We start from the raw sequence: 25,656 nt of genomic DNA, 5'->3' as shown, positions 1-25,656 counted from the left end.
CGAATTTTGGGAGGTTGTTCAATGTGGTTATAGCACTGGCGGAGGGGAGGGAGACCGAAGCGGTGGTTGTGCTGGCGCAGAAAAGGCATTTGATCGGGTAGAGTGGGGGTACTTGATGGCGGTGTTACAGCGGTTTGGGATTGGGCCGCGATTTGTGGAGTGGGTACGGCTATTGTATACGGAGTCGAGGGCAAGTGTCCGCACAAACAGTATGAGTTTGGGATATTTTGCTCTGCACTAGGGACCAGGCAGGGGTGTCCTATGTCCCTTCTGTTATTTGCACTAGCGATTGAGCCTTTGGCCATCATGCTGCGGAGTTTGGGGGTGTGGAAAGCAATAGTATGGGGGAGGTGGAACATAGGGTGTTTGCGGATGATCAATTCCCGTATGTGTCAGAGTAGAGTGTGTTGATGGGGGGTTCACTTTAGCTGCTCCAAATGTTTGGTCCTTTTCGAGGTTTAAGTTCAATTTAGACAAAAGTGAATACTTTGGTGTCCTGGCGGGGGTGGGGGGGGGGGGGCTGCCAATTCGTAGGGTGGTGACCCATTTTAGATATCTGAAGGTGCAGGTGGCGTGTGACTGGGCAGCACTCCATAGGTACAATCTGAGTAGCTTGGTGGGGAGGGAGTAAGCGGACTTGGCAAGGTGGGATGGTTTTCATTTGTCACTAGAAGGTCGGGTGTAGGCGATTAAAATGAATGTGTTGGTGCGTTTTTGTTTATATTTCAGTGCCTGCCGATCTTTTTGCCAAAGGTGTTTTTTAAGGAGGTGGAGAAGCTAATTACCTCTTTTTTTTGGGGGGGGGGGGGGGGGCGGGAGCTAGGATCAGGAAGGTACTTCAGAGAGGACAGCAGACGGGGGTTGGGGTCGGCAATTTGTGGAACGATTCTTTTTTTTCTTTTCTCTTTATGGGAAGATTCTGGGGAGGACAAGGTTGGAGGGGAGGGGCTCAATGGGAGGAAGAGTTGGGGGAGGGTATGGAGGACAGGCTGTGGTGTGAGGTGCTCCGTGGTATATAGGGTGCACCTCAAGGGTGAGGATGAGGCCACTCTCTTTGAGGGGAGGATGCTGTGGAAGGAGCCCTGCAAACCATGTTCACATCTTTTGGTCCTGCCCGAAACGAGGGGTATTGGCGGGAGGTTTTTAAGATCAATTTAGGGGTGGCGCCTGTGAGATTCAAACCAGGGACCCTAGAAGCCATTTTCAGCATGTCAGATCTGCCTGGGCTGGAGGTGGGTGTGGGGGCAGATGTCTTAGCCTTCGCCTCGCTGATTGCTTGAAGGTGGGTCATGTTGGGGTGGAGGTCAGCTTCTCCGCCCTGTGCTTTGGCATGGCGGGGGCACCTGCTGAAGTTCTTAACACTCGAAGGTGAAGTTTGAGCTGAGGGGAAGGTGGGAGGATTCTACAATTCATGGGCATTGTTTATCATGCACTTTCAAGAATTGGACGCCATCGAACATTAGGTGGGGTGGGGGGGGGGGGGGGTTGAGTTTGTTTACCATGTATGGGATGGGCTGACTGTGGATTCTGTTGGTCATTCGTACATGTGGAATGTAGGGGTGATCGGGTTTGTATGTTGAAGGGCATACTGGTTGGGGGATTGCTAATGTCTTTGTTATTGTTGGTTGTATATTTGATGAAAAAGTGGAAAATGAGGCAAATAAATATATATTTTAAAACTTAATGTACTAACAGAATCAACTCCGTGACAAAGGGGCCACTCCTGATAGGTGCACTGCCCAAACAAAACAAAGGGCAACAGAAACTTGCCAAACATCAAATCAAAATGTGATTTTAAAGGATCGATAAAGACTTTAAACCTCATGTTCTGTCCCTGCCTGGAAACCATTTCAGCGAAATAACTGAAATTTAAATAATTTTTGATTGCTAGGAAAAATGGGAGACCAAAGCCTCCTCACCGAAGTCCCTGCAACTTTAAAACGTTTGGCCAAATATGTGGTACGCGGCTTCTATGGGGTGGAATATTCCCTCACTCTGGACATTCTCATTCGCTATCCGTGTGTGAAGGAGGAGGATCTGCAACAACTGCTGAAGTTTGAGAAGAAGCAGCTCCGATCTGTCCTCAACACCCTGAAAGCTGACAAGTTCCTGAAGAGCCGAATACGAGTTGAAACAAATTGCGAGGGCAAGAGTTCCAGGCATAATTACTATTACATCAACTATAAGCTGTTGGTGGATGTAGTCAAATACAAACTAGACGTTGTGCGCAGGAAGATTGAAACAGACGAGAGAAATTCCAGCACCAGGTCATCTTTTAAATGTCCACTCTGTTTCAGCACCTTCTCCGATTTGGAAGTCAATCATTTGTTTGACCCCTGCACAGGTGAGCTATGCATTTTATTGCTTTCACCAGAGGACCGATCTATTTATTTAATTCATTCCTGGGGGGCGGGTGTTAGGCTTCAGAGATTCTCAAATGTTTTGTGCAGTGGTGCATGGACTGGAGCATTCCCTTTTAACTGACCTTGGTTCTGAGGGGCAGTCTCCACCAGCAGTCTTGCTGGGGCAGGGAGGGTGGCAGTTATAGCTTCAACCTGCTCACGAAAGGGATTTATAGCCCACAAGCGCCTAACACATTGGCTCTGACTTGGGGGGCGGGGGGAGACGACGACGCAACGAAGTGTTGTGGACTTGTCCAGAAACAAATGTGCCACCAGCTTTGGGGTGACCTAACCTAAGGTCTCAGACATAACCATGTCAGCCCATCCTTCTGGATTACCTGACTAGGAGGGCAGGACAATTGCTATAGAAAATAAACAAACAGAAATAAGTAGCAATTACAAAATACCTTGCACAAGTCAGTAAACTGACCTGACTCTTCCCTCTTTTGTGTTCACAACCGCAATTTAATATAAAGTGTTTGCTTACGAAACTTTGTGCAACAAATGGCTATGTCCTTTATCCCCCATCCATTGACTCTGACTACACCTCCCGCTGTCTTGGGAAAGCGAAGATCCCTCCCAACTGGTTATTCGCTTTTCCAATCTCTCCCATGGAGCAAGAGCATTGACGGGTTCAAAAAGAGCTTCTTCCCCACTGTTACCAGACACCTGAATGACCCTCTTATTGTCTGAACTGATCTTTCCACACACCTGCTCTGCTGAGTACTACACTCCTGTATGCTTCACCCAATGCCTGTGTCTATGTATTTACATTGTGTATTTATGTATGTCCTATGTTCATGTATGGAAAGATCTGCCTGGACTGTGTGCAGAACAATACTTTTCACTGTACCTTGGTACATATAACAATTAATCTAAGGAGATTACAATTTTCCTTCCCAATTATTGCAATCTAAATTGGCAACAGGGGGGCCTGGGACCAGTTTGACTTTGGCACAACTGCACTGCCCCACCCAGGTTCTGCTCGCTCTTTGCTGTTTTACCTCTGACCAACTGCATAGATTGTGGCAAAAGTTTTCAACCGAAACAGGCTATTGTCAATTCTGATGGAATAGTTACTTTGTGTATTTTTGGTTGAGTCCTGGTTGTGAACTCCTGACTATTGCACGGGCTGCGATTGGATAACTTATTGAGCACCTTTTTGAAATTTAAGCAGTGATGCAGAAGAGATCCTATCCCAATGTGGGATATTTTCCTTCCCTTCCTGTTCTTGGGCAGTACTGGGGGAGGCGGGTTCCTCCGTAGGTGATGGCAGATGCAGAACCTGCCTCTATATTCCTTCCACCTGTTTGAATTTTGTTGAAGCAATCAACACTAACAACTTATCCGAGATCTAGGTTGAATGTGATAGTTTGTGTGTGTGCGCAATACTGTATATTAAAGCTTGTGCCTTTTCCATGAGTATGCAGTCAAATCGTTGGCCTGCAGAGTGCCAGGAGTAGGATCAATGGGATGGCTGTAAAAGCGCGCACACCCAATGGGCCAAATGGTCTCCTATGCTGTATGATTCTTTTCTGTAGCTATTCTTGTCTGCTGTTTCTTTAAAACCTATAGGCAATTTTAACTGCACATACTGTCATACTGAGGTGGAAGAAGATGCCTCTGCAATACCCAAACGAGATGCCCGAACCATTCTGGCAACATTTAATGAACAGATTGAACCAATTTATGCACTTTTACATGAAACAGAAGATATTGCTCTTTCACATGAGCTCCTGGAACCCCAACCAACTGAGATTCCAGAACTGGCACTAAGGTAAAATGTTTATCTGATCCAATTCTGTTTGGTATTGTACTGCCTGCCAATATAAACCCGTATAGCAGCAGATTGTATTTTCTCTGGTTAAAGGATACTCAAAGCCGTGTGGTATTCTAGCAAAACATTTTGAAATGGCAGTTTATTCATCTTCTAGTCTATCTGGATAAATTAAATGTTTTGTGTTCTAGTCTGCGGCACATGCTGCTTAAATGGGTACAGACCAGGTGCGGGATTCTCCGAGCCTCCACGCCGAAATCGCGCTTGGCGCAGGGGCAGAGAATGGGCGTCAGGCCCGAGATTGGGTCCGGCACCGCTCCCACGATTCTAAGTCACCGGCAATGGCGCGGTCGATGCGGTGCTGGTCGGGGGCCATTGAAAGAGGCCCCCGCAGCGGTTCTCTGACGATAACTGCCCGTATTCCCGCCGGCGTGGTTCTCTCATGGTTCCACCCAGTGGTAACTCGGTGTAGCGGCTGCGGATTCAGTCCGCGGCCGCCCTGGTGGGGGGCGGGGGGGGGATCATTCACCGGTGGGGCCTCAAGGGCAGCCAGGTTATTGATCGGGGGTCACCGATCCACGGGCACGTGCGATCTGGAAGGGGCCTATCTTCTTGGTGCCAGTCCGCGGTGTGGGTTGGCCATGTTGCGCGGGATGGCTGACACAGGCCTCCGCCATGCGCATGCACGGACCTCCGACTGGAAGTGCAGGGCCCCGTATCGGCAGCCGGAGCTGCGAGGACTACTCCGGGGCCCTGCTACCCCCCTGCAAATCGGAGAATCAACCTGGACTTCCTCCAGCTAAGTCCAGAGTGATTTGCGCACATTTTTTCACGGGCGTGGGGGACATAGCCCCATTATTGGAGAATCCCGCCCCAGAACTTGTTCAATTAAATATTACAAAAGCAAATTAATTTATAAGTTTGAATACTGCTAAAATTATGTTTCATGATGCAGCTCCTGCGAGCTGTTCAGGGTTCTCCATTTGAAAGTAGCCAAAGGAAAATACCAACTCTTGTGCAATTAACCAATCACAACCAGTAACCAGTACAAATTTGTCCTTGGTTATATGTCCAATATCGCCTCCACCTAGATTGGATAGCTGCAGGTTCGAGTCCTTGTGACATTTGAATCAACTGAAGGTTGTCATAAGAGTGAATTTAGGTGTTTGGTAATCTGCCTTCCAGAACCAAGGACATTTCCATTTGCAAAGCTTTAGTTAGTACCTATGAGGTATATTAGCGCAGAATTTATTAAATGGCATGTGAATAATTAAAAGAACCTTTTTTTTCATGCACTGGTTTATTTCCCCCTCAGCCAAAATCAGAAGATACAAAATCTTAAAAATAATGCTCATCTGGAAAGATGGTCAAACAAAGTTTGCAGTGACCTCTATGAACAGAACATTGTAGTAAATGTCCAAGAATCTGATGTCAAAACTAAGAAACCTGTAAAGCCTATTAAATCGCAGCCTATCTGGATGACTACAAGTACTGTTGATGGGGCTGCTTTGGATATAGTGGAGAACGCAGCTGGTGAGTATTTGTTTTCTGCAGTTTGAATAATCATTAAAGGATCCAGCCTGATTTTAGCAATTGCAACTCATTTTGGAATTTCATAGCTTCAGATAAAACAATACAATGCACCCAAGGTGTGTATAGTAAGTTCACTCTTACCCCAGTAACTGCAGCTGTCAGTTTGGCTCCATTGGTAGTGTGTACTAAGTTAAAAATGTTACTTTCCGGTCTAGCACTTGCATCCAAATTTCTGTACTTTCAGAATTGTCATTTTAGATCAGACTTGCACTGCTTAAAAATAAATGGGTATTAATCTCATGGCTATATGTGGAACACTGCAATGGATTAATAGCTGCCAGTGTTGAATGATGTTTTTTTTTTTTTTGGTAGTATTTCATTATATTCTGTTGTCAGTGGGCTCAAGGGTGTGGATCACCCATTAGTGTTTGGAATTTGAGGTGTTACTTATGATTTTCACCATGTTACTTTGTTCATTTTAGCCTTAGTTTATTTGCTCTAATTCTGTCACCTTTGCTCTTGAGTCGCCAGGTATGTTTCTGATACCGCCACGTGGTTCAAGTCCGAGTAATGATTCATAATCCAACACACCACTTAGTAAGAGTTAAATCAACGCTCATTTATTATATACAGCAATTAATACTGATACATTAATTCTACTTCTAAACTACTTCCTACCACTAACAGGCCAATACTTAACTTTGGAAATGGCCCACCAGGTCAGGGAAACGAATGGCCTTTCGAATGGGTTCTGAGCCTGTGGGATTCAAAAGCTGGTACGGGTCAGGAGTGTCTATCTGGTAGCGATCGTTGGAGTAAATTTACGTTCTCTAGCAGAAAGGTCTCGAAGGGTGCGGAGTGGAGAAGAAGGGTCGATTTGAACTTGGCCCCTATTCTTATAGTCCCCAGGGGCTTCCCGCCTCTCGGGGCAGTCCTTGTACCTGGTTCCAAGTGATTGGACTTGGTCCCAATCACTTGGTTCGATATTCTCCAATGCTGGAGCGATTCCTTGATCGAGGGGTGGTCGTTTATCTCTCTTTGTGTCAGCTCCTGCTGGCGCCGAAAGGTCTGGGTTGGCTTTGTGTGTCTATTTTGTATCAATTGTTCCCGGGGATTGCTGATTAAAATGCAGATGGCCGGGTTGTTGTGATGTTGATGGCTGCAGGTATCGGTTTGGTCTGGCTTCTCCAGAGGCGAATACACTGTTTTACCTGCAGCTGTCTGTTTGAGTCCTGTTGGCTGATTTTCCCATCAGCCTCTTCCGTTCGCCATTTTAAATCGGGGTTTGGCCATTCTAATCGGGAGTCAGCCATTTTACATGGCTACAACTTCCTGCGTGCTGCTCTTCCAGTGAAGAAATACAATGTCCCCTCTGCCAGCCATGCCTCATCGCACCAGAGGGCATTCTTGAATTTCTGGGAAGTCTTGTGAATTTTCGCTCTCCCTTAGGCCTTCCATGGAATTCTTTCCCCAGCTCGAGGGGGGAGGAAACTGACTTATTGGCACTGGACAGCCTGTGCTACCTTGTTTGGAAGTGTCACCTGCAGAAATGTCCCCATGTCAAATTGGGAATGGGATTTGTGACCTTTGTGCTTGAGGAGCAATTCCAGGACCACTGTGGATATTGAGGTCTGTCACTTTTTTGATTTCCTGTCCCTTTCCACTTGACATCCATGAATATAAAAATCTTGTTGCAATATGTAGAAAAGCCCAAACCAGTTGTGCTTTAGCCTTGCAAATGAATCATCAGTAAAACTATGTTTTAATACCAAGCCACAAACACATGGCAGGCCAGTACTGCTGAGAGTGATTCTACAGTACTGTAGAATTCTCATTGTTTATGCTTGCTACTGTTTATTTTTTGTACCATGACCCCACATGCCATTCATAACTTGGGAGCATACATTATTTCCTTGGACTCTTGGTTTTTTTTTTTTTTTCTTCAAACATTTTAAGTGTTTCTTTTTTTTTCAAACTTTGAGCCTTTATAAAAGCATATGGATAGTTAACATGACAATATGGTATACCTTTGCCTGCTAGTGATGTCCATATCCCAAGAATGAATCCACAAAACATTACTAATTTTAAACCTTGATGTTCCCATTTTAGTATTTAAATTAAGGTTGGAATAGCTGGGTGATTTTTATTATGCTTTTTGAGATAGTACTGCAAGCAAAATGAATCTCTATTCCAATCCCAGTGTGAAAATCAACATGACCATGACACAAACCTGAGAGATATTGTAAAGAAGATTAATGTAGGAAATGGGAGATATTTCAGCATAACAATGCTGAGTGTCATGATGTGGAGATGCCGGCGTTGGACTGGGGTGAGCACAGTACGAAGTCTTACAACTATGTCTGGAACATACCTCTTCATTCACCTGAGGAAGGAGCAGCGCTCCGAAAGCTAGTGACATCGAAACAAACCTGTTGGACTTTAACCTGGTGTTGTAAGACTTCGTACAATGCTGAGTGTATTTAGTTTGCTTCAGTTGGGACTAGTTAATTTCTAGCCTAAGCTAACTGTTATCTTAATACTGACAGGGTGATAACAAATTTGTGTCAAATATTTGATCATCTGCCCTCCACCCACCCCCAGAAGCTGAGCATGCTGTAATATTTGTTCAAAATCCACTTTTGTTTAAATATTCTAGAACCTGCTGCTACTGAAACACATGACCCAAGTACAAATCGGAACAGCAAGACTTCAAATTACGAGGTCATAAAAACACTTATGATTCATGAGAAAAAAACATTAACTGGAGCAACCGTCACTTCAAATGCAAATCGCAGCGACGCAGACAGTGAGACCAGCGAATCAGAGGATGAGTCAAAGAGTGCAAGACCACTGCTAAACCTCCAGGAAGAGGCGTTTGAGCGAGAGAAACCCATGGTTAAGGTTGCTGGAAAGCTCCACCTCTTCAGTGATATTAGTCAAAATCCTGAATTAGTAGCTTTGATGACTGAACAAGAACGAGAGAGTTACATTAGTACTTGCCAAGAGATGTTCCATTTAATGTATGATTAACATCTGATGTATTAAATTCAGTATTATCACATAAAATCTAGTTGGCCTTTTGGTTTAACTAAACCAAAATGAGATGAGGAGTAAAATGCTAACCATTAATTTCACTACGCAGCTAAGCTTGTGTGATGGTTATTAGCTTCATCTAACTCCTTCTCCATGTGAATTGATGCTAAATTCCAATATTTTTCAAGCTGAAGTCATTCAGCTGAAAAATACTTACCTAATCAACAATAAGAAAAGCTAAGGGTCAGTTTTGAGTAACTACCCTTAATGCTACTGTATTCCAGCTTATGTATTCTGCTTCTTTCCACCATCTGTTCTGACCTTCTGAATGTCCACATATGACATCTACTTTTGATTATATTTCAAAATATTTAAATGGATCAAGTATGTCAATCTGCACTAACTACTCTTTTTGGTATCAAAATAGAATCACAATTCTGCCTCCTGGTCCTCCAGCTCTATTCCCTTTTGAAACTTACATTTATTGAGGTTTTACCATGTTAACAAACAATGCCACAACAGGAATGGTACACCCACAAATAAAAGTAAAGGCTAAACATGTGTGAATATGGAGAGAAATAGCTGTCCAAGTGGGTCAATGCAATCATTAGACATGACTTGATTCCTCTGAAAGCCCCATCAAAGCAGAGAGAAACCGGTTAAAGCTATGAAAGCAGGATAACATGATGCACACCTACCCACACAGCAGCAATTGCTCAATTACCATCAGTGTACAGGATCATTTTTTTGTGTGCCATGTTTGGGGATGCACCAATATGCATCTCCCTCAACTCCAGAGGTACCAATAGAACATCGCAACCTGCTCCCCTCAGGCACTAGACCACTCTGTTATTCAACACGGCAGGGGTACAGACTCATTATCCCCACCTATAAAAAGAAAAAAAAATCCCAAGTTCCAGGGGGCAACAGGATACCAACCACAGCACCGGGCCTAGCCCAGCATCCTTATGGCCTCCAGCACAGCCCAAAACCTCTTGTTGCTGGTTAACCCTATCATCCAACCCCACTGTCTACCCATCACCCTGGCTTCCCTCATCTTCATTAGAAGGAAAATAAGGGGTGTAAAAAAAGCACTCCCCTCCCATAACTACAATGATCATAGCACGCTTTATGCCAATTTTTTTAAACATAAATTTAGAGTACCCAATTATTGTTTTCCCAATTAATGGCCAATCTACCTATCCTGAACATAAGACCATAAGACATAGGAGTGGAAGTAAGGCCATTCGGCCCATCGAGTCCACTCCACCATTCAATCATGGCTGATTTCAACTCCATTTACCCGCTCTCTCTCTCCATAGCCCTTAATTCCTCGAGAAATCAAGAATTTATCAACTTCTGTCTTAAAGACACTCAATGTCCTGGCCTCCACCGCCCTCTGTGGCAATAAATTCCACATACCCACCACTCTCTGGCTGAAGAAATTTCTCCTCATCTCTGTTCTAAAGTGACTCCCTTTTATTCTAAGGCTGTGCCCCCGGGTCCTAGTCTCCCCTGCTAATGGAAACAACTTCCATACACCCACCTTATCTAAGCCATTTATTATCTTGCAAGTTTCTATTAGATCTCCCCTCGACCTCCTAAACTCCAATGAATATAATCCCAGGATCCTCAGACGTTCATCGTATGTTAGGCCTACCATTCCTGGGATCATCCGTGTGAATCTCCGCTGGACCCGCTCCAGTGCCAGTATGTCCTTCCGGAGGTGTGAGGCCCAAAACTGCTCACAGTATTCTAAATGGGGCCTAACTAATGCTTTATAAAGCTTCAGAAGTACATCCCTGCTTTTATATTCCAAGCCTCTTGAGATGAATGACAACATTACATTTGCTTTCTTAATTACGGACTCAACCTGCAAGTTTACCTTTAGAGAATCCTGGACTAGGACTCCCAAGTCCCTTTGCACTTCAGCATTATGAAGTTTGTCACCGTTTAGAAAATAGTCCATGCCTCTATTCTTTTTTCCAAAGTGCAAGACCTCGCACTTGCCCACGTTGAATTTCATCAGCCATTTCTTGGACCACTCTCCTAAACTGTCTAAATCTTTCTGAAGCCTTCCCACCTCCTCCATACTACCTGCCCCTCCACCTATCTTCGTATCATCGGCAAACTTAGCCAGAATGCCCTCAGTCCCGTTATCTAGATCGTTAATATATAAAGAGAACAGCTGTGGTCCCAACACTGAACCCTGCGGGACACCACTCGTCACCGGTTGCCATTCCGAAAAAGAACCTTTTATCCCAACTCTCTGCCTTCTGCCTGACAGCCAATCGTCAATCCATGTTAGTACCTTGCCTCGAATACCATGGGCCCTTACTTTACTCAGCAGTCTCCCGTGAGGCACCTTATCAAAGGCCTTTTGGAAGTCAAGATAGATAACATCCATTGGCTCTCCTTGGTCTAACCTATTTGTTATCTCTTCAAAGAACTCTAACAGGTTTGCCAGGCACGACCTCCCCTTACTAAATCTATGCTGACTTGTCCTGATCCGACCCTGCACTTCCAAGAATTTAGAAATCTCATCCTTAACAATGGATTCTAGAATCTTGCCAACAACTGAGGTCAGGCTAATTGGCCTATAATTTTCCATCTTTTTCCTTGTTCCCTTCTTGAACAGTGGGGTTACAACAGCGATTTTCCAATCCTCTGGGACTTTCCCTGACTCCAGTGACTGTTGAAACATCATCACCAACGCCTCCACTATTTCTTCAGCTATCTCCTTTAGAACTCTAGGATGTAGCCCATCTGGGCCAGGAGATTTGTCAATTTTTAGACCTCTTAGTTTCTCTAGCACTTTCTCCTTTGTGATGGCTACCAGATTCAACTCTGTCCCCTGACTCTCCGGAATTGTTGGGATATTACTCATGTCTTCTACTGTGAAGACTGACGCAAAGTACTTATTCAGTTCCTCGGCTATTTCCATGTCTCCCATCACAAATTTACCAGCGTCATTTTGGAGCGGCCCATTGTCAACTTTTGCCTCCCATTTGTTTTTAATGTATTTAAAGAAACTTTTACTATCATTCCTAATGTTACTGGCTAGCCTACCTTCAAATTTGATCCTCTCTTTCCTTATCTCTCTCTTTGTTATCCTCTGTTTGTTTTTGTAGCCTTCCCAATCTTCTGACTTCCCACTACTCTTTGCCACATTATAGGCTTTCTCTTTTGCTTTGATGCATTCCCTAACTTCCTTTGTCAGCCATGGCTGCCTAATCCCCCCTCTGATAACCTTTCTTTTCTTTGGGATGAACCTCTGTACTGTGTCCTCAATTACACCCAGAAACTCCTGCCATTGCTGTTCTACTGTCTTTCCCACTAGGGTCTGCTCCCAGTCGATTTTCGTCAGTTCCTCTCTCATGCCCCTGTAGTTACCTTTATTTAACTGTAACACCTTTTACAGGTGTAAACAGCCATCTTTTGGGTTGTGGGGGTGAGACCCACACAGACACAGGACAATGTGCATCCTCCACGCGTACAGTGAACCTGGGTCTTCGGTGCTTTGAGGCAGCCGTGCTAGCCAATGTGCTGCCCTAACAATGACAAAAATAAGTAAAACTGCATGGACTAAATTTCATGCTCTGGTTCCTAAATGACTCACAACCTAGGGGGCTGGGTGGGGGGAGACGCCCATTTAGCTTAGCTACCTCCAATCCCTCCCAGGGGGGGGAAGAAACCCGCTTAGCTTAGTTTAGCTGCCTCCAATTGCTTGTGGGGGTGGGGCAAGACACCCACTTAGCTTAGCTACCTCCAATCCCTCCCGTGGGGTGAGGGGCGGCGAGGGGGGGGGGGGGGGGGGGGAGAAGAAACCCGCTTAGCTTAGTTTAGCTGCCTCCAATTGCTTGCGGGGGTGGGGCAAGACACCCACTTAGCTTAGCTACTTCCAATCGCTCGCATGAGCATTGAGGATATGATAATATAAGGTCAGTGGGCAGAAGGTACAACTGACCACAGGCCTCGAAGGCCAGATGCCCATTCTCCGTCAAACCTTCTGCACCCAGCCTCCAAATAAAGATTACTAAAACATGGCAGCGAGTCCTCAAACTCAATTGGAGCTTGCCTCCCAATTCCCGGTAGATACCGCGTTCATGGACACAGCTTGCCTGGCCCCTACCTCCTGAATCCGCCAGGATAGATGACACATCATGCAGCAGGGTCTCAAAGGCAGGCCCTTGCCAGGGAAAGTGCTCTTCTGACTGCAAGAACTCTCTCATATGTCTCCACCATTCTCGCAAGGGTGAAGACCGGGTGGAGTGCCGGTACCTATTTGAGATCCTGGGAAGGTTTGGGTTTGGACCTAAGTTTGTGGCATAGGTACACTTGTTATATGTGGCACCGAGGGCAAGTATGTGGACTAATGACATGGGTTCATGGAACTTTGAACTACACCGGTGAACAAGGCAGGATGCCCACTGTCACCGCTGCTGTTTGCGCTGGCTATAGAGCCTCTGGCCATGGCTCTTAGGGGTTTGGCAGAGTGGCAAGGGATTACGAGGGGACGAAGGGAGCATCGGGTGTCACTCTGTGCTGATGAACTACTATTTGGATTTTGGATTTGTTTATTGTCACGTGTACCGAGGTACAGTGAAAAGTATTTTTCTGCAAGCAGCTCAACAGATCATTAAGTACATGAAAAGAAAAGGAAATTAAAGAAAATACATAATAGGGCTATTTCGAGCCCGCTGGAGGGCATGGAGAGGATCATGGGCTTGTTGGGGAAGTTTGGGGCGTTTTCGGGATATAAGTTAAATGTAGGGAAAAGCAAAGCGTTCCCGGTGAATGAGTTGGGTGGGCGTGCCAATTTAGTGGGGAGGCCATTTAAGGTGGCTAAAGACAGGTTTAGATACCTGGGGATTTAGGTAGCGAGGGAATGGGCGATGCTTCACAAATGGAATTTAACAAAGCTGGTGAAGGAGGCTAGGGAGGATCTCAAGAGGTGGGACACGCTGCACTTGACTTTGGCGGGGAGGGTCCAAGTGGTGAAGATGAACATTCTGCTGAGGTTCCTGTTCATATTCCAGACACTCCCGATCTTTATACTGAAAGCCTTTTTTCAAAAACTGGACACAATTATTTCAGACTTTGTATGGGCAGGGAAGGTGCCAAGGATTAAGAGGGCCCTGTTGCAGAGGCAGCAGAGAGGGTTGGCATTGCCGAACCTGCTACATTACGATTGGGCGGCGAACGTGGAGAAGGTGAGACGTTGGTGGGAAGGAAAGGGGGTAGAATGGAGGAGGAATCCTGTAGGGGGTCCAGTTTAAGGGCTATGGTGATGGCAGCGTTGCCAATGGCGCTGAGCAGATACTCAGGGAGCCCAGTGGTGCAGTCCATGGTGAAGATCTGGAACCAGTTGAGGAAGCACTTTAAGATAGATGGGATGTTGGCATTAACGGCATTGTGTGAAAACCACGGTTTTGTGCCGGGGGGATTATTGGCATGTATAAGAAGTGGGGCTGGTTAAGATGAAGGATCTGTATCTGTATCTGGAAGAAGGGTTTGCCAGTATGGATGAATTGAAGAGGGTAGAGCTCTGAAGAGAGGAAGAGAGTTTAAGTACCTGCAGGTAAGGGACTTCGCATGTAAGGTTTGGAAAATGTTCCCCAGGTTGCTGAGGTACACCTGCTGGAATGACTGCTGCTTCCAGATGTTGATGGGGGGGGCAGGATTGGAGACATATACAGGTGGCTGGAGAACAGGGAAGTGAAGATTAAGGTTCTCCTTAAGAACCTTAAGGAGAAGTGGAACTGGGAGGGGAGATAAACTGGAGAGTATGGAGTGAGGCGCGACAAAGGGTAAATGCGACCTCGTGTGCAAGGATGAGCCTGATACAGTTCAAGGGGTTACACCTGGTACATATGACTCAGGCAAGAATAAGTGGGTTCTTTCAGAGGGTGAGAAGTGTGGGCAGGATCAGTGAATCACACACAGATCGAAAAGTTGGGAGAGATTCTGGGCGGGGGTGTTTGCGGCGCTAACGAGGATAGTGGGGGAGGACACTGAACCAGACCCTTAGGTGGCGATATTTGGGGCATCAGAGAAACGGGAGCTGATGGAGAGGAGGAAGGCCAATGTTGTGGCCTTTGCTTCTCTGATTGTCCGGTGACTAATTTTATTATAGTGGCGATCAGTAATGCTACCGGGGGGTATATGACTTTCTTTGGCTGGAAAAGATTAAAAATGAGTTAAGGGGTTCAGCGGAGGATTTCGAGGCAAGGTGGGGGGATGTTCGGGACTGTGTTTGAGTTGTTCGTCGCGGGGGAGGGGTGAGGGCGAAAAAGGCGAAAAACTTGTATAACAAACTGCATAGTTGTGTGTTGGGAAGTTTGTTCCCAAACTGTTAGTGTTGTAACTTTTCATATATGTTTGGAATAAAATACATTAAAAAAAGGATACTTGCAAATCTTCAAAGTGAGTTCTAAAGACCTGCACCACAGAGCCGAGATATTCAGGTAGAACAACACTCTCAATGGTGGCCATCATCTGGATGCACAAAGCACTGCCAAGGCCAGAGCCAGCAACAATGCCGCTGCAAGCTGGGCCCCATCCTAGCCAACTCCAACCGCTACAATCAAACTAGGATTTTCTACAATTTATCTCAACTCCTCTTCGCAAAACATCAATCAGGATCCTCCAGGGACATAGTGCAAGACATATATCCCAAAAGACAAAAATGAAATGTGCACCAGGATAAGATAAAGGATTACAAAATGAGCAGAACCAGTTGTGAAAACGCAACCTCTCCCACTCGCATCACGTGACCCCCCCCCCCCCCCCAATATTCCCTTTTCTCATAGATTTAGCTCTGATAAGCTAATTATTTATTTCATGGCTTTTAATCAATTCACCTCGAGTCGGGACTTTACTGTAAATGTTATTTCTATTACCTTTTTCACTTAACTACCTTCCCTCTTGCCGTACTCAACGGAAACCCTAACATGATTTGAAGAGAATAAAAAGTAATCACACAAATATGCCCTATTGTGACCACGTTGGCCGACTCCACTTTCCAGATCTGCAGCCTTCTGCATATATTTCTGGTTCTACCAAAATTTCAACCAGTGATTTTCAAGCTCCCACCACCCTCTCGTGGAAAAATAAATTGCCCTCAAATCCTTTTCTCTCATGGGATATGGGTATTGCTCGCAAGGCAAGCCTGTACCTAATTTCCTCAAAATGAGTGGCTTGTATTTCAGAGGTCAGTTACGAGTCAATCGTACATTGTTGGCATCCAGCAGGCGAATGCTAATGCCCTGGGGAAACGTGGGTTCAAATCCTAATGTGGCAGCTGGTGGAATTTAAATTCAATGAATAAGCCTGGAATTATAAAGCTAGCCTCAGTAATGGTGACCATGGTGACTATCATCCATTGTTGGAAATCCACCGCCCTTAACATAGAGGGATTTCAACTCGCGTTCCTCCAGGGCATTAGATTAGCCTCTGGGTGGCTAGCTGTGATGTTACTACTACATCACTCTCTGTGATTATCGATTACTTAAATTTATGCCCCATTCTTAGCCAGCACCCTCATAATTTTGTACACCTCAAATTAGCTTTTCCCTCACCCCTCCGCTTCTTTAATTTCAAAGAACACGATCCAGACAATATGAACAATCAGTGTAGCTGTTTTTGGTAGAAATAATAGAATTATGCCCTTGCTAACGTCTTCTGTTTCCCTGGACATAAAATATCTCCTATCACTCCAAATGGTAAACAGGGCTTCTGGTTTAAAATACAGTAAGTCTTCAGTACACTACTGTACTACCAGCCTAGACGTGAAACTAGTGAGAAGTCAATATTCATACACACAATTTAAGAACAGAGGTGTAGGGAGGGCATTCAGTCAGGGCAGGCAACTGAACGTGGAGCAATCATTGGAGGAACAATTTAAAATTTGGGATGCACAATGCCAGAATTACCAGAGTGCAGATACCACAGAGGGTATGGGGCTGGAGCATATTAGAGATAGGGAAGGGCAAGGCCATGGAAACATATGAAAACAAGAATGAGTGTCATAGAATCAAAAGACATACATGCTAATACAGGGGCAACAGATGATTGGGGCTTGCTGGAAGTTAAGATACGAGCAGTAGAAATTTGGGTGACCAAATTTACAGAAGGGGTGATGGACCAGGCATGCATTGGAACAGTCAACTTCAGAGGTACCAAAGGGATGAATAGGTTACAGTGGCAGATGAGCTGCAATAGTAGAGTTGGGCAATGTTTTGGAGGTGGAAGCAGGCAATGGTATAAGCTTGGAGATTCACCTTAAAGTCAAATGTGACACTAGGGTTGTGAACTGGCTGGCTTGAGCTCGGAATATCAGGGAAAGGGATGGAGCTGATAACTAGGAATTAGAAATTATGGTTTTGGTCTTATTAATATTTAATTGGATTACATTTCTGCTCATCCGGTATGGGCTATTGGATAAGCCTGATAAGAATGGACGAATCGAGAGAGATGCGGTAAAATAAAACTGGATGTTGTCAGGATATATGTGGGAACTAATGCTGTGTTTTGAATAATGTACATGTAGATAAGAAATAGGAAGGAATCAAGAACATATCCTAATGGGACACCGGAGAAAATGATTTGGAGCAGGAAGAGAAGCCAGTAGAAGTGATTTTTTTCTGGCTATGGTTAAATAACAATGGAACCAGGTGAGAGCAGTCCAACCCAACTGGAAGACAGTGGAACAGTATTGGAGGATGGAGTGGTCAACAATGTCAAAGGTTGGAGATGGGTTGAGAAGAATGAAGAGGGAAGGTTTACTGTGAAAAGCTGTTTTGGCACTGTGCCCTCAGCACTGTGGCAGAGCGGAACATGATAGGAGGGATTCAAACAAGGAGTTCCAGGAAAGCGGTGAATGATTAGGAGGCGGCAACATGCTTAAGCACTTTGGAAAGAAAAGGGAGGAAATGAAACAATAGTTTGCGAGGATGTGGGTGTAGAGGACAAAGATTGACTTTCTTTGAGGCGTTGATGATGGCAAATTTAAAGGAGAAATGAACAACACCTGAAGAGAGAATACGATTTATTATCAGCTAACATGGGGTCCAGGAGGGGAAGTTAGGAGATCAGCAGTTTAAATGTCCTTCATTGCGAGAGGGATGGAGTTTAAGACTAGGGAGGTTCTGCTGCAATTGTATAAGGTGTTAGTGAGGCCACACCTGGAGTATTGTGTTCAGTTTTGGTCTCCTTACTTGAGGAAGGACGTACTGGCACTGGAGGGTGTGCAGAGGAGATTCACTAGGTTAATCCCAGAGCTGAAGGGGTTGGATTACGAGGAGAGGTTGAGTAGACTGGGACTGTACTCGTTGGAATTTAGAAGGATGAGGGGGGATCTTATAGAAACATACAAGATTATGAAGGGAATAGACAGGATAGATGCGGGCAGGTTGTTTCCACTGGCGGGTGAAAGCAGAACTAGGGGGCATAGCCTCAAAATAAGGGGAAGTAGATTTAGGACTGAGTTGAGGAAGAACTTCTTCACCCAAAGGGTTGTGAATTTATGGAATTCCTTGCCCAGTGAAGCAGTAGAGGCTCCTTCATTAAATGTTTTTAAGATAAAGATAGATAATTTTTTGAAGAATAAAGGGATTAAGGGTTTTGGTATTCGGGCCGGAAAGTGGAGCTGAGTCCACAAAAGATCAGCCATGATCTCATTGAATGGCGGAGCAGGCTTGAGGGGCCAGGTGGCCTACTCCTGCTCCTAGTTCTTATGTTCTAAGATCGAGGGAACAGAAGGTGGGTCTTGTGGAAATGAGAGCACAAGAGTCAGGAGAGAAACCAGAGAAATATGAAAATGTGGACCAGGGCAAGGGGGGTATTAGAGGAAGTATAGCCAGGTGGGCGAGTAGGAGGGCAGGATGTGGCAGAGGATAGGAAATCAATGGTCTTGATCTTGGTGATAAAGGAGTGCATGAGCTCCCCACACTTATTGGTTTTGGATGTTTTATATTATAGTAAATGGGAGTTATCTTTGCATTTAAAAATGATTCTGGTATAGTGAGCAATGTTAATGGATGAGAGGACTGTGTTTGAGTGGCACAACCAGATCTAACAGTGAATGGCTAAGACAACTGCCTGCCATACCCTTTCAATTCTGCATCTCAAGGGACTTAAGGGAATAGAAACAAGGATCATATGAGGGAACCTTCAGGGTGAGAGTCACGGTTTTATTGGGGGTGAACGCATCGAAGGTGGAGGTGAGGGTGCGGCTTAGCAAATCAGCAGTTCCAGAAATGTTGTGTCGAAGAGTGCCAAAGCCAGGCAGTTGGGATTGTCAAAGTACAGTGGGGGGAGGAGTGTGGGTGGTGAGTGCTACGAGGAAGTGATTGCAAGATGTTCATCGCCTAATTGTAATTGCTGCTCAAGGGGTAGTTGTGAACATATGTTGGGTATTTTACATGGAGTAAACACAGAGGAGAGATCATGAGTTGAGATCAGTGAAATCAGAAGTCCTTTGGTACAGAAGCTGAAGGAGGAAACATGGGGAACATGGAATGTTTCCTGCTGTGGCAGCCAGAAAGCATGCCACACCTTCTGGCCCGACCTCATTAAATATGCATATGACGGTTTCACACCGTGTTCAGTGGTGCCGTAGGCATGGATGGCATGTAATCTGTCGTGTCTGGATACCATATTGAAAAGGCACCAATGTCACTGACCCACTATTGAAAGTAAATGGACATCTTGAAAATAAAGATCGATCTCCAGCACACTGGGACTTGGAGATGAACCTCCAGAGAATGAAGATAGATCTCCAGGAACATTCTGAGGCTGAAAGATGGACCCCCTGCAGGACACCTGAGTTGTAAAGTCTACCTGCACCTGACGCATGACTGTGGTGACTGGCGGGTGACCCGGCATCTTGAACTCTGGAGACAGCCTTGGGCATTGTTTAAATAAGTCCTGACAGCTGCACATCACGTTAGCTGCATGTGATGTAATACAAATATGTTTCCTGTGACATCACAGAATCTGGCATGGGCCTTTAACAGGATGGAAATGAAGTTCATGGCATCTTCTGGCAGGTTTTCTGGCCTACTATGATGAGCACCAGTGGAAAATCCCACTGTCAATTCACACTGTTGTGAAACTGCTATCTTGCCCTCCCACTATAAGTCTCCTATTGGGCCTGCTCTCAAACACACTGGCAGGGGCTTGGGAGAATTCTGCACATAGTTGCAAATCAGGTTGGTGCCCGGCTTGGAGGGGAATTCCAGGTGGTGGTGTTCCCATGCATCTATAGCCCTCGACCTTCCAGATGGCAGAGATCACAGGTTTGAAAGATGCTGTGAAAGACTTGACATGGTCCTGTAACATATCTTACAAGATGTGCAATGCATGAATGTTATAATAGTGTGGGAACCGATTAAGCAGGTTAGTGTTGAGCTCCAAGCATTGTTGGGTTTTTAAATAGCAATAAACAATGTTTCATAGTCATCATTAGACTTTTCATTCCAGACATCCTATCTGCCGTGTGGGATTTGAACCGAGATCCTCACACCCATACCCTGGGTCTTGAGCCCCGTGACAATACCACTGCCTCCCCGGTAGCTGCAGTCATTCAGCAACTTTAAAAGTTATTTCATGAGCTGAAGGTTGCTGGCTAGGCCAGCATTTGGTTTTTTTCCCCTCATTGCTTGAGAGGTTGCTGATGAGCTGCCTTGCTGATATACTGCCGTCCATGTGGTGCAGATACAAACACACTGCAGTTAGGGTATGCCAGGATTTTCACCCAGCAATAGTGAAGGAATGGCAATATAGTTCCAAGTCAGGATGCTGTGAAGCTGGGAGGGAGCAGGTTATGCTGCTCAAATGCATCTCCTGTTCTTTTTCTTCTAGGTGATGAGATCATATGGGTTAGCAAGGTGATGACAAAGGACATGAATAGCTGCAGTACATCTTTTAGATGGTACACACTGCAAACACTATGAACCACTGGCGGAGGGAGTCAATGTCTAAGGTGGGGCATTTAAGTGAGTTTCTTTGTCCTGGATGGTGTCCAATCTTAAGTGATGTTGGAGCCACACTCATCCACGCAAGGGGTGAGTATTCCATCACATCACACTTGTGGACATATCCTGGGAGATGGAGTGAGTTACTTTCCATCAGATTCTCAGCTGCTCGTGTAACCAAAGTATTCTGGTCAATCGTAATTCCCCAGCACTGTTGACAGTGGGGAATGCAGGAAAGGTAATCTTATTGAATGTCAAGGTATGATCGTTAGATTTTCTATTGCCAGAGATGGTCATTGCCTGGCTCGCATGCAGCATAAATGTCACTGCTCACTGAAAGGTTCAAGTCTTGCTGCATATACGAAGAGTACGAAGAGTTGTAAATGGTATTGAATACCAGCAGCAAACATTCTTAGTACCCTCAGAAATTGAGAACACTAATTCTTATTGTGTGTGCGCGCAACAGTATTCAATCCCTCCAAACAGTGTGTGCCTGTATCTAATTGGATATATGGTTAATAAATTATGGATAAAACATTTCACCCATAGTTTTCTTCAACCCACCATCCATTTCATACCCTCCTTTTCTAAGTTTCACAGATGCTCCATTCCTTTGTCATAATTCTTCTTCACATGCAGGTCAAGACAGCGACCATTGGGAGTCTATTTAACCGTGGTTTGCTTCACAAGCTTGCCCAAACATGTCCTTACTCAAGATTTTTCCATGGACACTTTTCAACAGGAATCGTCTTACATTTGCTCTTGGGATGTGAGCATCAGGGACAAGTCTAACATTTACTGCCCATCCTAACTGCCCAAAAGAAAGGGAACTGTAGGTGCACCCAGAGAATGATGATGATGATGATTAAGAAGTCTGGAATTGTTTGCTCCTCTTTCCAGGGAGTCACAGTGCAGTGACACTTGTTCATAATATGACCAAAGTATTGAGTTTACGAAAAGATTCACATGACACAAAGTAAAGTCAAGTCAGTCTAGTGTACAATAATGTATGAGTAATCGCCTTTATCATCATCTCATATCAGTAATGACAAACAGAGTAACTTTATTTTGAAATTGCATAGTAAACATTGTAAAATCGAAAGTTAAAAAATGCAGATTAAGGATTGACCACATAACACAGAAACATGCCTGTCAAAAAGTTCAACTTTAAATTAAATGCACAAATCATAGAAATATTTAAGTTGCAAATATGCAATGCACTGAAAGAGAACCTAGCATGTCTAATTCTATAAAAACGTATTTCTGCTGCCACTAGCTAAAATAGCACACCTATTCTAAATAGTGTCAAAGGCAAATCTGTATCCAATTTCACAAAAAGCCTTTTTCTGCAGGAGTCAGTAAATCAACCCTTTGTACTGCAGCATGCTTCAACCAACATGTTGTTAAAGACAGTCACTCTAGTCAGCAACTTCGAAAACAATTAAAGGATTTAATGATGGTTACCATGAATGAAGGAGTCATTTGTAATATTTTCAGTTACATGTTGTTGCTTAATGTACCAAATTAATTTACATCACATTCAAGATACATCACACACCTGATTGGTAATTTTATGCGCACACTGTTTTAGGCTGAAATATAGTGAAAATTTATTACAAAATCTTCAAGACAAGCAAAGTGGATCCTGTGAGTACCTGTCATCAAGGCTTAAGCTCTTTTACTAAGGCCTGGAAAAGCATCTGTTTCATTCTTTTTTTAACATATTACTGCAATGGTATAGTGATGCAAACATATAAATTGTTATATGTATACCACTTGGGCTTATGAAAATGGAAATAATTGTGAAACTTTCATGCATGCAATGGTTCAAATCTGTTTAAAATTGCATGAAGTAATATTCAGCTCTTAAACTAACCAGAACATTGAGCTTCCCATTGCAACAGCACCTCAAACTGTGGAACTAATTCAGATCTTGCTTTTGACAGTAAAGTTTGATGTTAATCGTCACAGGTCATTTGCAAGCTTAAATTCAGCTGAGTGGCAAGCAGTGAATCTGATTCATCTAGTATTTGTATAAAAATAGTAAGCAGCTTTACAGAAGAGAATTTTAAGCAGATGACACTACTGGAATGGCAAATCTCTATCCTTAGTTCTTTAAAATACCAATCTTATATTGTGTTTGTACATAATTCAATTCTATACCAGAATATGAAAGCAGGGAACAAACAACAGATTTGAGATCAGTAATTCAGTGTCAGACCAATGCCAACTCTTTTTACATGCAATGCATGTATGCTGTGGGTCTTTCTAATTTGCAAATGATTTGCCATATTAACAAAAGTAGGGCAAATTCACGATATATTCGACTTTCAATAACATATTTCAGATCTACAGGTGCGTTTAGTAGATTAGAAGAGGCTCCATTGACTAGATGGCATCACAAGTCAGTTGGAACTACTTAAATACATTGGATGTATATCTATCTAATCTAGAATGCCATTATCAATGCCAAAATATAGTAAATATATTGAAGTTACCATATATTTGCTAATGAGACTGGCTTGGAGTTAGATGACAGCAGAAGGTTCTTACAATTTGCATATGGTTAACCAGTATCTACTTGCATACATTGCAGAGAGTCACAAAAAAATGCTTCACATTAAACAAGCACAATAAAATCTCTCTGTAAATAGGTTGATAGTTGATATAGTACTACTTTAAAGAACAGCAGCATATGAAACCAGATGGAATTACCCAATGTAGATAAATGTTCTGATGAGGGAAGTTTACCAAATAGATCACTACCTTCTGAATGACAAAATATAGTAGTGTTGGGACTAGAGCCATTCATTAGAAAAGTGGATTTATTTTATTATAAAACAGGGTTATATATGTTATTTTGTCAGTAAAATATGAAAATTCAGGCCATAGACTATTCAGAAACAAAGGTATTAAAAGTACTATGATGTATTGCAGCTTACACTCTGTGGACCAATAAATACTGGTCAGACCAATCTATAGAAAGGGGCAACAATTCTAGCAAAAGGCTAATTTAAAGAAAACATTTGTAACCATAAATTTAATTAACTTATTCAAACAGAACAAGACAGTGATGAAGGTCAATAAATATTCATTCATGCACTTCGGGCTCCACCATTTTCTAAAACAAAGGGGAAAAAATATATTAATAATAACAAACAAACAAACAAGACTTGTATGATAATTATGAGTTAAATATCTGTCAAATTTAACATTATCTAGTTTAGTAACAGGAATTGCTGATGTTCTTTTCCCCCACCACAAACCCCCTTCATTTCAAACCACATTAATAACACTGCATGACACAGCATTACCTAGCTGGAGTACATAGAACATTACAGCGCAGTACAGGCCCTTCGGTCCTCGATGTTGCGCCGACCTGTGAAACTAGTGTTCTTCTGGCATATTATAGCTCCAAATCAGCTCATAAGCTGATCCAAAGTGGCAGCACCAGTGAACAGCAGAGGGCCAATGACAACCTATTTTTCCGATTTGATAACACTGAAGTTGAAGCTACTATAACAGGAAATAACTGCCAAATTCAGGGTAAATAGATGTTAAAAAACAGAAGAACGTTTTGGAACATTTTACCAACAATAAAATGAGGGAGTATTCTGAGCATAAAGTATTACACCTAGACTCCCCTCTAAATTTCTACACCCTTTTTTCTTGAGCATTGTTCTCAGTTCTGAGATTCTTCTCCAGACAAGGATATTGAGCAGTTGTGTAAATCTTCCAACAGACTGAAAACAGATCAAAGAAACTGAAAGAAGACTACTTATTTTCGAAGTGTTTAAATATAATTAATTAAGCAACTCAACACCAATGTCCAGAGACTTTTGAATATTATGATGCCCTCAGAGGGAGGGGAGGCGGACCGGGTGGTAACAGCGATGGACGCAGAGAAAGCCTTTGACCAGGTGGAGTGGGAGTACCTGTGGGAAACGCTGGGGAGGATCAGGTTTGGTGAGGGCTTTATTGGCTGGGTGAAATTGCTGTACCAGGCGCCTGTAGCAAGTGTATGTACAAACTGGTTGAGGTTGAGTACTTCGAGCTTCACCGGGGAACGAGGCAGAAGTGTTCCCTCTCCCCGTTACTTTTTGCCCTAGCTATAGAACCGCTAGCTATGGCACTGAGAGCCTCGAGGAACTGGCGGGGACTGGTTCGGGGAGGGGTGGAACATCGGGTCTCGCGATACGCGGATGATTTGCTCCTGTACGTTTCAGACCCTGTGGAGGGGATGGGGGAGGTTCTGCGGATCCTGAGGGATTTTGGTAGTTTTTCAGGGTACAAACTGAACATGGGAAAGAGCGAGTTGTTTGTGATCCAGGCCAAGGGGCAGGAGGAGAGACTGAAAGAGCTGCCGCTCAGGATGGTAGAGAAAAGTTTTCGTTACCTGGGTATACAGGTGGCCAGGAAATGGGATGCCCTGCACAGGCTCAACCTGACCCGGCTGGTGGAGCAAATGGAAGGGGACTTTAAAACATGGGACATGCTCCCGCTGTCACTGGCAGGGTGGGTTCAGACCGTGAAAATGACTGTCCTCCCCAGATTTTTGTTTGTCTTTCAGTGCCTCCCCATCTTCATCCCGAAGGCCTTTTTTAAGCGGGCGAGTAGGATCATTTTGGACTTTGTGTGGGCGAATAAGACCCTGCGAGTAAGGAGATCGCTGTTGAGTGCAGTCGGGGGGGGGGTTGGCGCTGCCAAACTTTCGCAACTACTACTAGGCGGCCAATATAGCTATAATTAGGAAGTGGGTGATTGGGGGGGGGGGGGGGGGGGGGGGGGGGGGGCAGGCCGCGGCGGCGGCATGGGAGCAGTTGGAGGCAGTGTCATGTAAAGGTACCAGTCTGGGAGCTTTGATAACGCTCCTTTGCCGTTCTCACTGACCCGTTACTCCACAAGTTCAGTGGTGGTGGCGACATGGCGGATC

General features: G+C 44.3%; 2 protein-coding genes across 9 annotated transcripts in view; one reads left to right on the top strand and one right to left on the bottom strand.

Annotated features, from left to right (window-relative positions):
• Nucleotides 1-1,896: 1,896 nt before the first annotated feature.
• Nucleotides 1,897-8,742, top strand: LOC140409574 (general transcription factor IIE subunit 1-like). The gene is made up of 4 exons (XM_072497945.1): nt 1,897-2,344; nt 3,978-4,179; nt 5,495-5,718; nt 8,372-8,742. Exons 1-4 carry the CDS (start codon nt 1,897-1,899, stop codon nt 8,740-8,742), a joined length of 1,245 nt encoding a protein of 414 aa, XP_072354046.1.
• A 12,979-nt stretch (nt 8,743-21,721) lies between these two features.
• The window catches only part of pcm1 (pericentriolar material 1), a 313,048-nt gene continuing 309,113 nt past the window's right edge, over nt 21,722-25,656 (bottom strand). For all 8 annotated transcript variants that reach the window (XM_072496879.1, XM_072496880.1, XM_072496881.1 and 5 more), the window contains one exon: nt 21,722-23,844. In XM_072496879.1, coding sequence (XP_072352980.1) covers nt 23,819-23,844 — 26 coding nt within the window. In that variant the 3' untranslated portion in view covers nt 21,722-23,818. The remainder of the gene's footprint in view (nt 23,845-25,656) is intronic.

Source organism: Scyliorhinus torazame, chromosome 3 (genome assembly GCF_047496885.1).
Source record: "Scyliorhinus torazame isolate Kashiwa2021f chromosome 3, sScyTor2.1, whole genome shotgun sequence".
Classification (NCBI taxonomy): Eukaryota; Metazoa; Chordata; class Chondrichthyes; order Carcharhiniformes; family Scyliorhinidae; genus Scyliorhinus; species Scyliorhinus torazame.
Note: the sequence above shows the minus strand (reverse complement) of the source record. Positions and strands in the feature narration are given on the sequence as shown.